Genomic DNA, 17,909 nt, shown 5'->3' with positions numbered 1-17,909 from the left:
CATTTTCTATAGGGAAAGGCTTTCACCCTCCATGTTTACATTGTAAGGGGCAGGAGCTAATTGTTAATTATACTTTTTAACCTATATAAATAAGTCACTAATAAAACTTAAAATGGAAACTCTGACAGCTTGGAAACATTTAAAAAACTACCCCCGCACCCCCCCCCCAAAAAAGGTATTTGTTCGTTCATCTAAAACTAAAAGGTCACTTTGAACACTCAGTTATTTTAATCTCTAGCAGTGGAAAGGAAGCAGACAGCAGACCTCAGACACAGCAGACCCCAGAGGGACGCTTTCTGGTGCGAAAGTCTCTGCCAACTCGGACCTTGACTTTAAGCATGAGATGCCCACCTGCTCTTTAAACGTGCAGCGTATTTACCAACTTGAGCCTGAATTTATAACCACACAACCCCCTCTTCTACTGCTTCAATCTGAAGCAGACAGGGGACTCATCAGCGCCCAGTTTAAATTAGACAGACTGAGTCAGGCTACTTTAGAAATTAATCTTAGGGAGGCTTGGCTTTTACTGAAATACACGATAATGATGTTCCCAGACACGATCAAACAGATGCAGCAGCAAGAAGTGTAGTGTAAACTTTTGGTAAAGTTTACTAGGCCACATGTTCTTCCAAATGTACCCAGAAATACAGAACATGGTAGGAAACATAGCAGACTCAGCTGGTATAGGCTCTCAAGAGTTCGCCGCAACAAATGGGTGTCGCCTCTGAAATAATTATCTTTTAGTACCCTCAAAGAAAGTGCTTATTTATTTTTTAAAAAAAAGTGAGATGCTGTGTTTAGAGGGGCGTTTGGGCTCTGACTTCAGATCATGCTTCTCAAGTCATATAAATGTTTTATTTGGGGAGGCATCTACATTTTTATCCTGGCCTCTTAGTGCATAAAGATACCTGTTAACACATAATACATAAGATTATGTGTATTTCTGCAGGGGGATGGGGGAAGGGGCTGATATCAAACAATAGGAAGAACTACTTAGTTGAGAAACAGCCGAAGATGGGGTGATCACAGGGACACTAGCAATGATTGTAAGCTTAAAGAGAGAAGTATGTCACACATACTTGTCACACAGCCCAGTATTTAACATTAAAACACAACGCACCTCAGCTAACTACGTTAACGCTATCTGAAACATCCCTTTGTCAATAAACATAGAGAGACAGCATTTGTGTGGCTTTGCAAATAAGATAGTCCCTTAGCTTAGGGTCCCACAGAAAAATGAGTACTTGGCAGTTTAGCCCTGTCCAATTCGAATTAATTTCCAGACAATTTTTTCACGAGAGAAATAAAGTCAGCCTTAAAACAAGATGGCCGCTTTGAGATGTGAGCCAGCCTTTCTGAAAGCAGAAATACGACTTCGGTCTCATCCTAACTCCCGCATGTTCACGGGCTTCTGCCTGGGTATGCATCAAAGACCCTGTACGGATACTTAAAAGTATTGGTAACAAAGGCATTTCTCAAAACGGCCCAATCTTTGTGTGCGAACAGCACAACTGTCCAACACCTACACGCATGTGCGTGAAGGCACAGAGACCTCACAAATTGGTAAGTAAGCTCTCACTCCTAGTTCACACCAAATCATGATCACCAGTCATGAAAACCAGGTCACTGGCTAAATCACTTCAGGAATAATGTCAATTCATATCTCTTAAGAACCCGATATCAAAACACCCTGCGATACACAATCAATTCAACTGCATTTGACTTCTTAAGAGTAAAAGCATAGGAAATTTAACTGTTCAGAATCTCCCCTTGAAATGCACTTCCCTGACCTTCCCTGAAGTCAGTGCAGATTAATTTTGTGACTTCCATATAAAAATTAAAAATATTTCCCCCCATTTTGAAGTAACTTTTAAATACATTAAAAAAAAATCACCTAAACCTATTTTTATTCCTCACTTGAGTGGAAAATAAGACCTGACAGTAACATTTTCTTCAACCTGTCAACTGTCAGTTGGTTGAAGGATATGTCTAAAGATGACAAAGGTTTATTTTTCCTTATTGAAAATGATGGAATCCACCTGAATGAAAGCGGGGTGAGCTATTGCTACAGTCTCACAGCAACTAGGTGGCTTCAGTAGGAGCTGAGCTTCCAACATTTCAAAGTAATGTTTTGTTGAAACATATGGTTCGCTGTTTGAAAACTAGATTCAGAAAGCTCAAAAAAATCAAGTTTGTATTCATACAAATTTTCTACAAGCAAATGGTTGACGTACAGATTTTTCGGCTCCACAGTCACCCTTCAGAGAGAGCTCAGGCAGAGCTACAGACCATCAAGAAGACCAAAGCGCACGGACTGCTCTTCAATAAGAAATATGCATGATCATTTCAATGGAGAAACTTTGCATTATTAATGTTTACTTTTAAACCAAGTGGTTCTGGGTCACTGTGCTGACTTGCTCACGACTGACTACATTTTGAAAACATAAAATGCAAACAAGTTTAAGAGTGGGGGGAGGAAGGCAGACTTCCTAGTATTGAGTAATATCCTATTCAGAAACACTGGAGGTTCACATTAATCACAAGAAACTTTCTACAAAACATTCTCAGGACATGGGTTGAGAAGCAGAATAACATATAAATGGAAAAATATAAATCAGGCCCTTCAAAGAGACAGTAATTTATTGGCGTCTGGCAAAGACCACTATGGAAAGACAAATTATTAAAAGTTGAGTATTAATATCTCGTTGCTCGGACTCTTCTTTGAAGCTTTGACGCCTGAATATGAAGGTGTTATTTGTCAGAGCTGATCAAAGGACAATTTTTCCCCTCTGTACAGAAGACTGATCTGAATGAGTTGTCCTGGGCAAGGGACAAGGGCTGCCTTCCCCACTGTGCTCAGGGGAACACAGGCTTCCTTTACAACATGGATATTGTAGTTATGCTGCTATTTTAATAGTTTATATACTACTTACGAAGAGAAAATCAATAATATGGACTGAATCGCCACAGAGTGGTTCACTGCTGAAGGGATCATACCTTTTTGAACCCTTATAGCTTCAGAGGTTATTCACAACAGTCAGAAAAAGACATGGAAGAGAAGAGATCCTTCTTCAAAAATTAAGCAAATGGTTTCTGTTGGAAAATAAACAATGTATCAAACACTGCTATATACAGAAAACTGTTGTGCTTTTTAATACATTCTTATGTTTTGTTCCTCTCTGTGTCTGTCTCTCTCTCTCTCTCTCTCTCTCTCTCTCTCTCTCTCTCTCTCTCTCTCTCAAGTTACTTTGGCATCTTCTTTTCCCAAGCTAGCAAAGCCCAGGGCTCCTGAAGGACTAATTGTATTCATTCACTTTCCTGGCCCAGCATGAAGCTGGAAGCTTGCTCAGTTCATAGCAACAGGAGAGAAGGGAGGTGCCATCTTTATCGGTCGCTGTCCAACAGGAAACCAGGCCAGTGGGGAGACTGCAATGAAATGCCTGTATTTTGCAAGATTAAACAGCAGAAAATCCAGGAAGTTAATTTGCCCCAAATAGCTAAGGGTTCCATCTAAATCTTCCTGCTTTCACAGGCAGAAAGCTCTACCAGTTATCAATGACAAAGTGCCCTGATTAATACCACTCACATCACACAGCAGAAGAAGTGAATCACTGAACACTGTCCTGGTGTCTTTGATCACTCCTAGTTTAATGTCATTGGTTTCATATTGGAGATGCTGGATGAGTCGGACAGCTGCCTCACACAGCGATGATACGACAGTCACCTAACAGCAGACAGTATATGCTTTCTGATCGTTTGGTATGGCTGTATAAAATAATGCAGACAAAGGCTGATTAAACAATAAACTCAATAGCTAAGCTAACTCTGTAAAACTCCAGGAGGGGCAGGCCAAAAACCAAGAAGCAGACTTCTGAAAATATCTATATTTAAAGGGAGAGGAGGGAGAGGCCAGTGTAGACTGCGGATCTCTCATTAATGGACATAGGTAAGGTCACAGACTAGCAGTCTAATGTAGAGTGCTTATATAACTCTGATATAAATATCAAAATGATAAAAACCATCCCAACACAGCTAATAAAATGATACATTATGTGCCACTGAAGCTCGGGAATTAGCCTTCCCAGGATGCCGTTTATTTAAACAAGATTTGTGTTCTGAACATACAAACGTTACCTTACCAATTTTTAAAATTCAAAAATGAAGAAATTCTTTACAAACTCATCCAGAGAGCCCACTGGAAGTCAAAGTAAACCTTTCCTTTCTCCTCAAAACTAGTTCCTAGAAGTCATCTAAACCTTGATGACTTCATTTATTCGTCAATGGAAAAGGGACAGTGCCAGTGTTCTGGCATACATGACAGAACTGACGATGGCTCAGGTGTTTTTAAAATGACCCACTGAATTCTGAAAGAAAAGCACTCAAGGGAATAATCTTAGAAAAATATTAGTACATCTCTATATTTAGCTATGTGCGCAGGTCCCTCACGGGAAGAAGGATTCAGGACTGCTAACCCACAATTCCAAAATCTCTAGAACTCAACGTAGACACAACTAAATGATGAGCTATTACTCTTATGTGAGATGCTTCATATAGTTCCTTTTTAAAAAAAATGAAGAAAAAAAAGAATTCAACAACAGAAGCCAACTTGGTTGTGCTCAGTAGAGTCTTCGTGATGTTATTCATATTAAGGAAATACACTCTCAGGCTGATAATATTCTAACCTTAGCAGAACACGGGTCGAAGAGAGCTGATATTAGTTATATTTGCAACTGTCATCAATTCTTTTTTTTACTCCCTTATCTACAATACAAATCAGAAGATATATTTAACAACTCTGGAGTCATTTTGGCCAATAGAGAAACTGAAGAGCAACTTTTCAGGATCCACACAAGCGCATATCTGCATACACAAGAGAGTATCTGTTGGAAGCATCCAACTGTTTACTGGACTCTTCAAGTTGAAGGACGTGTTCTTAATAATAAGCCGTGTCTATGTGTATGGGCATAGCTACCAAGGGGGAATGCAAATAAAATATTATTATTGTAAGTTATCTTTTTAAAGTCCCTTTAAAGCTTTCTGTGGTTTTAACTTAAATAGTTAAACCCTTTTCGAGTTAGATTTTCATCACGCAAATGATTCCCTTACAGTACAGCTCAAAATGCAGGGCAGACACTTAAAAAAAGAGGATTGTCCACAATTTTAAGTGAAACTCCAGCAGCCTTCGAATTTGAGAAAGGTGAAGGATGCACTTTGGCAAATGTGATGTAGCAATCCGATTTACAGTGAGACTTTCTCAGTCACTATTTTGCAGATTTGTGCCAATTCGGTGCATAAAATCAACTAGGTTCACTGTTCAATAAATCCAGGCAACAATAGTTAGCAACAGTTAAAAGCTAAACATCCATTGCCCAGGAGTGACAAGCAAGGAGACAGGGTCTAACCGGAACCCTATTTTGAGTTTATATTTTCTTGTAATAACAGACTTAGAGATACTTAGAGCCTCAACACAAAGTTAGTAAATGTTGATGACCAGGATATATTTGATTTAATTTCAACCTAAATAAATACAATTTCAAGCAGAATCTACTCCATTCACTCTGTGGACAGAAACTATCCGTTCCCATCAGTTTAATGTGCTCCCTAAGCTTCTGAGTCAAAACAAGAATTCAAGCTGCATGTAGCATTGCCTACGCATTTTCCAGAGGCTGAAGTCCGTTTATTACTTTATAACTTAGCAAAATCTTGATACATCTATAGAAAGCCAAAAGTCAGGTCTCACATAAAATAAAAAAAAAACCCATGATGTCAATGAAAATGTTCATTTAATTTATGGTACTAAATAAACCCATACAAGTTCTATGAAATTGTCTTCTGTCTCGGTAACAAAGTGTTGGCTTTTCTTTGAAATTGCTTAGTTTGCATTTGCCCCTTTTGGTTTCATTAAACTGACTTTTCCTGATGCATTAAAAAAAATACATTTCAATTAATAAATCTGAAACTACCTATCCCTACCTACTTTTTCAAGTAAGTTTTAATGCAACAACATACCGTGATAAAGGCCTCCATAAATCGGTAAGAATATTAAGTGTGGGTTCTGAGAAAGGTCCCCGATTCTTTCTTTTGGGATGCCATCAAACTGGTCATGATCAAATAGTGAAGTACTGTCATAGCCTTCAAATTAGCATGCTGGTTTAAAACTATTCTTGGTCTTTTAAAAGTCTACAGATTATAACTGAGCAGGTTCAAAGCTACCACGGCATTCTGAGAGAAAGAGTTTTCTTTAGGAAGGGCAGATCTATTAAAAAACATGACCTATGACAAAAATCAATTTGCTAATCTCAAACCAAACAACGGTATCAAAAGCATGAAACTGAGATAAAATGTCCAGCAACTTACTGAGCCTAGTTTGACAGGTGAAGAGGGTGGGGGGACTAGGCTAGCTGATACTTCCTTCCACTCAAATCTAAGACAAACTGAGCCAGCCACCTTCCTAATGGATGAGTACCAGGACAAAAAGATCCCACTGAATTATTCTGAGTAACCAAGAAGAGCAAAATGTCCCAAATTCAAATAACTGGCTTTACTTTATTAGATAAAAATATAAACTGATGTATGTCTCATGCGTGCTGCCCAGTAAAGTCCAAAGGTGCCTACCCCCAAGCCACGTAATTAGACTTGCTTTTAACACCATTGCAAATGGAAAGCTTGCTCTATTTGTCTTGTCAGCTTTAATAAAAGGCATATTCTCTGGCAGACCATCGTCTCTTTCTCTTTTCCTAATAGTGGCTAGTGGCATGTCAAAGAGGAAATAGCTTCCCATCCTAATTACCATTCCCACGACATCTTTTTATTATTATTATTATTATTAAAAAAACGCAAACTTTCAAGGATGTGCTAGGCAGGCACTTTAGGCTACTTGGGTGAAACTGGGCTGGAGTAACAGGGTGGGGCTATTGCTCCCTAGGATGGGCAATCCTGAGCATTCCTGGAGTAATCTGCTCTTTTCAGCCCTGCTGACCCTCGTCAACCGGGAAAACCTCTGAATTCGTAACAGAGGGAAGGCTGGAGGCGCTAGAAAGGGCTGGTGGGAAACGGAATTGGAGGCGTCCGCCAGCCGGCTTGCCTAGAGCTTTAGATGCGCCACAACCGCAGGCTCAGTCCTCGGCCTCCTGCCTCTTTCCTCGCAACTTCCACTTCAGCCAGAGAAAAACCGGTGATCCTAGGTTCAAGCGACACTGCTTCCCTCCCAGGACAACACACCAATACTACCAGCCCACAGCTGGAAACAGAGTGATATGGGCCCAGCGAGCCAGGCTGCCGGTCCAGAGAAAGTAAGGTTTGGGAGCAGCCCGGACCAGAAAGGGTCTGCCTGGTGCTGGGGACGACCCCTCTCCGGGGTCCAGGACGGCTGCGGGTCCAGAGCGTCTGAGGCTGGCTAGGGCCCAAAGTGTGCGCTGGGGCAGTCCCCGGGGCCCGCCTCCAGCCTCCCGCCGAGCCTGCAGGCTTTGGGGTCTCCGAGACACCATCGCAGGTAACCGCGCGCGTCCCTCCAGCTGCGCAGCGCCAGGCCCCGGGGCGAAGGCTCCCACCTTCCAGCTCGCCAACTCCAGCCGCTCGCTCTGCACTCGTGACGTAACCCGGCATTCGATCAAACTTTCTGGCACCTTAAGCCCATTGGGGGCGAAGGAGGGTGCCGGAGCTGGGAGAATCCTTTCCACCGCCAAGCGCGATGGGCCTAGACCGACTTGGCGGTGGGTGGGTGTGTGGGGAGGGGGGGGGGGGTCGCAGTTAAAAAGATCATTAAACCCTAAAGCTTCCGCTTTCCACTCACCCACCACTCACCCACCACTCACCCCCCCTTCGCTTCCCTCTAACCGGTGCGCGCTCTCTATGCGCGCAAGGAGGTAAAAGAAGGAATTATGTCTAAATAAAAAAATTAAAATACAAAATATGAAACTTTGATGCTATTTAGCAAGGTCTCGGCCCCGGCCCTGCGCCCCCCAGGCTCCAGGGAGGACCTCTCGGCGGTACGCACCCGAGGCTATCAGCACCCAAGCCCTGAGCCGGGATCCGGAGGTGCGAGCCAATCTCCCCGGCTGGGAAGCGATGGCCCCGTCCGGAGCTCCCGCCCATTCCCGCGTCTTCCCCGCACCCGGTCGGAGGCAGCGGCTCCGAGCAGCCCTGGGGATTGCGAGCAGCCGCCGGCCCTGCCGCCGTGGCTTAACAAAGAGCGGCGCGGAGCGAGCGCTTCCCGCCGGCGCCGGGCGGCCAGCGGCGTCTGGCGACGCAGGCTCCGAGGGCGCGCGCTGCCTGCGGCTGGTGCGCGCCGCTCCCGGCCGCCGCGTCCCCTGCTCCCGGCCCAGGCCCGCGGAGCCCGAGCTCTCGGCGCCCCCGCCCCGGCCACCTTACCTGGGGTTGCTGCTGTTCCAGTAGACGGCGTAGCGGTCGGCGACGACTTTGGAGCCCGGGTCCTGGCTGAACACACACATCCAGAGCACCAGAAAGAGCAGCGTCAACATCTCCACGTGCAACATCACGCCTAGCCAGCGGCGGAGCCCCCGACGCGCCACTCCGGGAAGAGAGCGGGGATCCAGGGGGAGGGAGGGAGAGGGGCAGACGAAGAGAGCGGACGCCAAATAAATAGGAATAAATACGATGAAGGGACGAGAGGCGCGCGGCGAGCGCGGGAGGAAGAGGAGGAGAGAGAGCGAGAGAAGGAGGCAGTGGGCTGGGGCGGGGGGACAAACTCGCACCCCCACTGAAGGGCTCGGGAGGGAGAAGAATCACAAGACGGAGAGACGCGTGCGTGTGTGCGGTGGCGGCGGCGAGGGCGGGGGAAGGGGTGCGGAGCTGTGTCTCGGGCGGCGGCTGCAGGCCGGTCACCCCGGGAGAGGGAGGTGCGTGCGGGGCCGGGCGGCGGCAGCGCGGGTCGGGGCAGGCGGCGGCGCGCGCTGCACAGTCACCGGGAGTTGAGCGCCGCGGCCGCGGGGAGACATACACCGGCCCGCTGGGCCCGGCTCAGTGTCGGCGCCGCGGTCTGCACGGGGTTCCTCCGCCGCTCTGGGCCCTCGCCGTGCGCCCCGCTTTGCTCCAAGTTACTTTGGCGGCCGGAGAGAAACTGCAGGAGGAGGGCGCTGTGTGGAGGGCGGGAGGGAGGGGGCGTCCTCACGCTTGTAGCCCCGGGAGGCTGGAAGCTGTCCGGAGCCTCCCTTCTGAGCCTCGGCCAGGCGATCCCCCCACGCAAGCCTCGCAGGAGTCCTGGGGACTGCGGTACCCGGAGGTGCGCAGAGAAGGGTGGCGATCTGGATCCGCGAGACCGGCTCTACCGGCGTCCTGGAGCTGCCCAAAGCCGCAGCCGAGCGCTCGGGCAAGGAGGAGAGGAGAAGCGGGTCTTGCTTCGAAAAAGCTCAAAGAAAAGTTTGGCTCTTCCCGTCTTCCAGCAGGTCCCCTGAGGAGTCCGACCGCAGAGGCAGGGCGAGATGGCACCTCCGGGCGCTGGCTGAGTCGGGGATTTCTCCTGCTTGCTTGTCTTGGCCGGGTGTGGGTGCCGCGGAGTGACTGAAGAGCAGAGGTTGTGAACCAGCCAGGCGGGGCTGGGATGCCCAAACCTGCAGGGCGACGCCAAGCCAACTGCTGGGCTGGGAAGCGGGAGGGGAAACAATCACTTTCGGATGGAGCCCTCCAAGTCCGGGATGGGCTGATGTCAGTCTCCGCTCGCCTTCCGGGAGCGAGGCTGAACCCCCACACTGCGTGCCCAGAGCCCTGGGGGAGCTCTCAGAAGTGTCCCTGGGACTCCGACCGCTCCGGCCCCAACCCCAGCAACTTGTAGAGATTCATCAATCAGTTTGAAACCCGGAGGGGAAAAAAAAGGGAGAGGGAGCACACACGAGCTGCTGGCACCTCCCCGATGACTACATCAGAAAACCTTCCCGATCCGGAGCTGCCTCCTCCTTCCCTCCTTAGGCACAGCAGTAGAAGAGGTGAAAGCCGCCGACCGAATCCTAAAACCTCTGCCCGGGCGGGAAAATAAACTTGAGTGCAGCGGCGCGAGCAGCCCGGAGAGGTTGGGAAGACTGGCGAGAAGTAGAAAGGGGGGAAAAGTCAATTTTGCAAAAGAGGAGGGGAAAAAAATAAAAAGAAAGAAAAGGAGAGAAAAAATGCTTTATGGGAAAAAAAAAATCTCCTCGGGCACGCCCCCTCGTTAATGACCTGCGTGTAAAGCCGACTGCCGCGGCGGCGCAGGCGGCAGCAGCCTCGGCACCACGCGAGGCCGCGCGCGTGGACGTGGACGTGGGCGGGCGGGGGGCTCCGCCCGGGCGTGTAGCGCGGGGCGCTGGGCTGGCAGGCGGCGCGAGCGCGGGGGTGAGCTCCGGACCGAGCAGGGGGAGGCGCCGCCGGCGCTGCTGCCTCCGCGGCCCAGGTCATGTGGGCTCCCCCCCCCCCATCCTCCTCCCTCCATGCAGTTTACTCGGGAGGGTGGGGGGTGATTGGAGTAACCAGTCAGGGAGAGGCCTGCTGTTTGCTTACAGATCGGTTTTTTTTCCCCCTCTCTTTTCTCTAACCTGATTGGTTTGCTCCGGGAAAAAGAGGCGTTTTCCCCATCTCCTCCCTCCCCACGCCTCCACCCGCACCCCCGCCCCACCTTCCTGAAACCTGACTAATTGAATTACTGAGAGTGCCGAGGCACCCTCTCCGCAGCCCAGCCCGGCAGCACCAGTAACCCTTTGGCTGCTGAAGTGCGTCTGGACTCAGTGATTTGGCATCTTCTTTACTTAGGAGTGTGTGTGTGTGTGTGTGTGTGTGTGTGTGTGTGTGTGTGTGATGGTGGTGGTGGGGGTGTCTTTCGATTAAAAAGGAACTGGCTCCCGCTCCTAAAGGGGAGCCGAAAATTGCTTCTGGAACCGCTCAGGTGACATGAGGTCTGCGCGGACAGCCTGGAGCAACCCTAAGTAAATCCGGGCTCGTGTAAACCTCCGCTCGGTTCTTCGTGCCGCACACTACCCGGCGCAGGGTCATCTGGAAATCTGAGCATCTCTCTCGTGCCTTTCAACCCTCTCTTTCTACCCGAGATTTAAAGGCTTGGGGGCAGGAAATAGGACTTTTCTTTAAAGTGATGCTCTGAAAGCACGTTTTGAAAAGTCGGCGAAATCTCTGTTTAAAGTGATTACAATTCAGGGCGAGCCTTCAACTGGAAGGAGATAAATGCGGCGCGAGAGCCCATCAGTACTTTACACCTTTTCCATGCTGATACTGGGGCTGGTTCGCTACGCACACCCCACATAAATATCTTGAACTAAACTCCGTTTGAGAAGAAAAGGGAGGGAAATAGTAGGAGGGAAGGAAACGCCTTTATTGCTGAAAAAGGCCATGCGTTCCTGGGCTGGTCAGGAGGTTGCAGGGCCCCGGCCCTTTGAGGCCAGCCAAGCCGGATCTCCCGGGAGCGAGGAGCACTGGCGCCTCGGGACGGGTCCCCTGTGGTCCTGCGCCCTGGCAGCGAGCCCCACACCCGATGCTGCTGCGAGACCTGCAGCCCAGGCTTTTTATTTTATTCTCTAGTGTATACAGCCTGTTAAGAAGGCCGAACTCAAGAAAGAAAGCAATTTACCTTTTTTAATTTTTCCCCTCTCAACACTGCGTCGTTTCCCTTTTACATATTAGACGCATAAAATCAAATATCCCAGTCTCCATCCTTCGCTTTCCAAAGCTCGACCTGAGGTTTCCAGGCGCTTCGGAGAAATTTGGAAGCGTCCAGACGCCCTCCAGTGGTCGGCCTGCAGTCCGCACCCGGCAGGGCCGTTGCCAGAAGCCTCTGCCGGCACTGAGCTTCATGGAAAATCTAAGGTCAGGGTGAGTGAAGACTTGAGAGGAGAGGAGCAGTTCCCACAGGCTGGGCGTTACTGGACATGATGGAGATTTTCCCTAATTATCCTGAAGGAACGTCCGTGTTGAGTGACCAGATGTAAATTACAACCGTTATCTGTTGCATGACCAACCACCTGATAGCCTAGTCACTCTCCTAATGTATAAGAGTTTAAATTGAGACTATTCGCTTAAGCTCTCCTCTGTCTGCTTCTTTTACCAGCTTCGAGAAAGAAGGAAGGCAACGTGAAGAAACCAGAGGATAAGATTTTCCTATTAAAATCAAGTTGTGTTTTCATTTAAAATGCTACTGCCTCTCTGGCTGTTGAGCACGGTCGGGGTACACTTTTTGCTCTGCTGTGGAAGAATAGATTTCTTTAGCCAACCTTTTTGATAGTAGCTCTAATAGGCGCTCATATGACAAAGGCAGTTTTGCAGGAAACATTCTGAACCCTTTGAAAGGATATGTGTATCTTTAGGAAGATGAGAATTCAAGACTTGTCTTGAGGAAAATGCTGAGCCTCGGAAAGAATCTTAGAGAGCTATCAGGTATCAGGGAGTGAGCCAGCTGGCTTCCTAAGACATCCCAGTTGAAAGGGGGAAGACAAAAAAGAAAAAAAATAGCTGCTTATCCCCCTTAGAAACGCATATAAATGTAAAAAGTCACATCAAAAGAACACACCCATCTTAGTATCTTAAACATCTCCACTTTATTTTAAAGAAGAATGACTCTATTTTAATGAGACAAAAGTACATCCTGGTCTCCTTTGAAATGATTCATGTGGTTGGAATAAGATACTAGAATTTGAAATGGTTCAAAACACGGCTCAGATGTCTATGAGAAATAATTCTAAATTAAATGTCTCCTCTGGAGCCAAGTGTTGACATTGGATTTACTAAGCAATGTGACCCTTAAATACTTGAGTGGATAAAATTTGAAGAGAGGTATATATTAACTATATATGTGTTACTAGGTAATGTGACTAGCTCTGCCAGAAAAGACACACACATTAAATCAATAGAAAATAGTTTCATATAAAATAGTGGGTTTAACCCATGTTACCAATCTGCTCGTTATACAGTGAGTAGCTTTTCTTCAGCTAAGGCTTGTCTGACCAAAAGAGAGCACGAACCACAAAAGTGGAGGAGTAAAAATTCATGGAATTGTTGAGGGTCTTAAGTTCCACGAGATGAAAACAGGGTAGAACCTGAAAAGCAGGTTGGTAATGGTCTATGAAGCAGGGCTTAGCTGTCCTAAAAAAATGTTTGCATTGGGAACCAGCCACCAAGTACTCTGGTAACTTTAAAACCAGTAACACTGAGACAAAACCATTACTTGCCTCAAAACATGAATTGGCTATTTATTTATTTATTTATTTATTTATTTATTTATTTATTGCTTTTAACTGCCCTAATCTGTGTTCTAATCTTAACTATGAATTAGAATCATGGAGGGGAGCTCTCTAGAAAGAGAGTGCCTGATCCCACATCGTTTAGCCTGGACCTGGATCTGTAATTTTTAAAAGCTCACTGGAGAATTCTAATGAGGGTAGAAGATTGAGAAGCACTGATCCAGGTAATTTATTTTTGCCTTAATTACTTCAATCTTTCAGGAAAATAAGGCCCATTCTTATTTATCAGCTCACCAGTGAGGCAGAGTTTCTTGATCCTGTTTACTAAGCTCAAAGATGCTCTTAAACTATTTTCCACGTCACGCAATTATTTACCAGTGCCATCTCCAAGATATCGCTACAGGGGCAATACCTACTTTTAAATGTAGGCAAATCTTTCTATTTGGCTTATTGGAATTAGCTCTGTAGAGTTCTATTATTGTCAAGTGTCCAACCAAATGAGTGAATGAGATAAATTAAATAAATAAAAACGTGAAACAAGCGCCCTCAGCTTGTAGACTCAGCAACTCTCAATTCAAGAAAATTAAATTTAACTATATTAAGATGTCAAATCTGAATTTGGATCCAGCAAAAATAATAGAGGAAATAGACTCTAGAGCAAGGATTAAGGAAATTATAATTAACAACCCTAATTAAAAACAAAAACAAAGCTACCCTAATGGATGACTATTTAAGCCAATCCTACTGTTTCTGTAGAGCTTTTAGTGTTCTAAATCCCCAGTAAGCCAGGCCCAGCCACTAAGCTGTTACTCTGCGGCCCTGCCCTCACACCGAAGTTTAATGAAACTCTACTCTGCTCTTTCCCCCATTTCCTAAGAAGTTTCTCAGAACATTTAGAAATAATAACTCTGCCGCCTCTTCTCTCCTCAGACATGCCGAGGAGAGAGGAGACATTCATTTTCAATCTCTGATCTTGCTTAGAGAGTATCACATCGCTACCTTTAATCCTGTCACCATGAGCTTTCTCCTCCTCTCTCTGTGCTGGGACTTCCTGTAGTTTGTTTCAGCATCCTTCCTTTTACAGTCTGGAAAGAAAAAAAAAGCAACAACCAAACAAAACAATCCAGAAATGGTTTTTAAAAGGCTCTGCAATATTCTAAAACATGGATTTTAAAATGTTTTATTTCGGAACTAGCAATCTGTGTGTTGTTTTTCCTACTTCAAAACATGTTTTAAATAATGCTGCTGTAGCAAATTCTCCAAATGTGCAGATGTGTTAGCAGTCATTTTGAGAAACACCTAGATCTCCTAATAAGGTGTATGCACGTACGTGTGTGTGTGTGTGTGTGTGTGTGTGTGTGTGTGTGTGTGTGTATGTGTGTGTGTGTGTGTGTGTTTTTGGTATTACAAATGTGTGTGTCCATTTGTGATTCTGAAAGCAAATAAGTAATGTCTCAGCCGGTCCCCACATCACGTTTTATTATGCAGATTTCAGAATGTATACAGGATTGTGTAGCCATCCACTAAGCACATAAATGAGTTTATTCCCTTAAGCAATTTCTCTAATCTTACTGCTTGAGCATGTACATAGTTTTATTCTGTATTTCCCTCTTCAGGTTTTTAAATAAAATTCTGTGAACAAAATTGTCTCCATTTTGCAAATCTAATCAATTAGTATAAACTACAATATCCAATACTATCTTCTATGAATTATTGAATAAATATACTAGAATCTTGCTTAAAACAATATATTACCACAAGTGGATATCAATAGGAAAGTCAGTATCTGTATTTTATAATCAGAGACATCTATAACAACCATTTTAAAAGGAATATGTGTAGTTATTACAGAAATAAATTGAATTTACACATTTTTCCACGTTCCAACTAGTGATTAGGGTATGTCTCTCCTGCCAGTTACATATATCATCACCCAGAGGGCACACGAGTGAGCGTTTTTTTAAAATTCTTGTGCTTTCTTTGAGGCTCCACAAAGGCCAATACACCTCTATAAAAATGGCCAGTGCTACCCTATACATACACACACATAGACATGTATGGTGGAAATATTCTAGTGTGGAAATATACAGACATGCAAGCATGGGGGTAGAGAGAACTTGTTCTCAATCAATTTTTCACCCAAGATTTTCATCAACTTCTGCAAGAATTCTATTTAAAGAGGAGCATAGGATGTAACCTCTAGTCAATAAGCATGATTATATAAAATGGTAAAGGCTGTTTCCAAGCCCTTTTTAGCATTGGCTTTACTTTTCCCCTTCGGTTCAAACCTGGCAATGGGGAGGAAAGCACGGAATTATGGCAAGCTAAGATACTCTTGCCTTAAATTATGTGCATTTTCCTGCAGATGAAAAGCCTCCTTGGTGGGCTGGGATGCTGGATCTTGGTATTTTTCAATTCTTAACTATTATTATTTTACTTATCTAAATAATCTCCCTCCATATTTACTCATTTTATATGAATATATATATTATATATACCTAGCCACACTATAAATACAATATTAATGTTTTTAAAAGTTGTCCTCAGAGCAGATTTATAACTTTAGCACCAGCCCTCCAAATACCTTCATCAACAATGTAAGTTTTATAGTGATAAATTAAAGATATAGTGAACGTGTGTGTGTGTGTGTGTGTGTGTGTGTGTGTGTGTGTGTATATCCCACTGGCAGTTGGGATAACAGTTACAGTAGTCTGCAAGCCACTATGCTCTTCAAATAGCAGATAATAACACATAGGATTATAGACCAAAACTTTCTTTTTAAACGAGAGATATTTTTGCTAAATTGAGTCTTTTAAAACTCAACGCTGAGAAGGGAAGCACACTCTTAGGCTGACTGCCCTCTAATCAGAGATTATCACTCCCCATTTCTACTACTTCCTCTTTTTCTAGAATGTGATGTATGCTAAATTAAATAGGATTTATTGGTTCGGCTAGATTCTGAATTACCCCATTTTCCTGTGGATTAGGAGAGTGCATTTCTTAGCCCTTTCCTTCAAATCCATCAAGATCTTTTATGTGGACTATCTAGTATTCTGCACACTTCCAATGCTTAGTGTATATTACCACCCCCACTCCCCGTATTAGCATAATAATAAGCCACCTTAAAGCACTACAAGGGCTGCTAAGTGAGAGCCTCCTCAGTTTTGAGGCAAGACATCAAAAAGTTTTATTTTCTCCATACGCTACAAAAATACTTTTTTTAAAAACCCCTGATTCTACAAAATATACTTGCATCCAAACGTCTACTTCCTACAAAGTAGAGAGCAGTAAAAGTCATTTCTTCCAGGGACATGCTTTTTTGTTTCTGAGGCCTGAATTTTCTGTTTCGGTATGTGTTTTTTTTAATGAACAAAAATGACAGTAGCACCATACCTCAAGTGAATATCCTCTTTACAATGCCAAATACGAGGATCCTTTTTTACAAGGTTACCAGAGCAGCAGCTAGAGATTGTTTCTTGTTATTGAGAAATGTTTTCGTCTGTGATGGGTGACGTCACATAGGCCTTGACTGACAAGCAACTGGAAACAGGAGGGCTTACCTCAGAGTTAGAGAGAGAGAGAGAGAGAGAGAGAGAGAGAGAGAGAGAGAGAGAGAGAGAGAGAGAGAGAGAACAATTCCATTAATACAATCTCACTTTGGTTGCTCTAAACAAGAACTTGCTTTTAAGCTATTACAAGGAAAACAATAAGCATGTTTTCGTTTCCTGTGGTTTACAGCTGAGCTCTGTGGTAGAGTGTAAGCAAGTGTAAGCCTCTGAGTTCATCCCTAGTACCATAGGGGGGAGAGAGGAAGGGGAGAAGGGAAAGGGAAACTAGTAAGTAGTCTACATTCATACACTAGGAGGGTATGGGTAGGTGGTAGAACCCTTGCCTAACAAGGGCAGGATCCTGGGTTCCATCCTTAGCAGGGAAGAGAGACAAGAAGAAATGCTAGGAAGACCAAGAGGAAGGGTAAGGACATCGTACCCACATGCAAAGCAAATGGAAGAAATCTATGCTTAATAGCAAATGTACAAAATGGCTTCTGTAAGCAGACCCTCCTCATTAACAGCTGCAGCCTATTTTTTTCCACCCCTTAAATTGAGCTGATCCCTGTTCTGAGCAAGGCCTTATATAGTCAGGCTTTGGCTTCTTTCTTGAAGCCCTGCCCAGTTGTTAAGGAGAGCACCAGTCCAATTAGCCTCTGGTTGGTGAGAGACAAGCAGTCCAGTGACCAAGCATCTTCCGACCTAAGTCCCAGATGTAGAGATACCTAGCTGATGGCAGCTACTGCCAGATGTTCGGGGGTGGATAAAGACTCCACCTGAGAACAGAACTGTAAGACTGAGTCCATCCCAAGAGTGAACCAAAAATATCCTGGAGATGATTGGATGCTTCCTGTTTCAAGATAGTACACTTTGGGGTGCCATGCTATTCACCACAAGTGTCAGAAACAGCTTCTCAGATTATCATGAATGAAAATTTGAATATCTAAATATTTTTCTTTCATAACTCTTCTTCATTACCCACTCACTGCTGCTGTTAATTCGCAATTGACAATTGCAACTTTCTGAGTATTTGTAACACAAATGGTTCTAAATGTCCCAGGGAACCTTTGGCTTCAACAAAAGCTTCAACCAATGGATTTAACTGATGCTCAAGCCTTGCTGATCCCCTTGAGATCATGTCATTTTGTTAGAATAGCAAACCTGGACCGTTGATTTATCCGGAAGAGAT

At 45.0% G+C, this 17,909-nt stretch overlaps 1 protein-coding gene across 2 annotated transcripts in view; it reads right to left on the bottom strand.

Annotated features, from left to right (window-relative positions):
• Efna5 (ephrin A5) overlaps positions 1 to 10,156 on the bottom strand; it is a 283,384-nt gene extending 273,228 nt beyond the window's left edge. For both annotated transcript variants that reach the window (XM_052193522.1, XM_052193523.1), the window contains exon 1: positions 8,371 to 10,156. In XM_052193522.1, coding sequence (XP_052049482.1) covers positions 8,371 to 8,495 — 125 coding nt within the window. In that variant the 5' untranslated portion in view covers positions 8,496 to 10,156. The remainder of the gene's footprint in view (positions 1 to 8,370) is intronic.
• Between the last annotated feature and the right edge of the window lie 7,753 nt (positions 10,157 to 17,909).

Source organism: Apodemus sylvaticus, chromosome 9 (genome assembly GCF_947179515.1).
Source record: "Apodemus sylvaticus chromosome 9, mApoSyl1.1, whole genome shotgun sequence".
Lineage (NCBI taxonomy): Eukaryota > Metazoa > Chordata > Mammalia > Rodentia > Muridae > Apodemus > Apodemus sylvaticus.
Note: the sequence above shows the minus strand (reverse complement) of the source record. Positions and strands in the feature narration are given on the sequence as shown.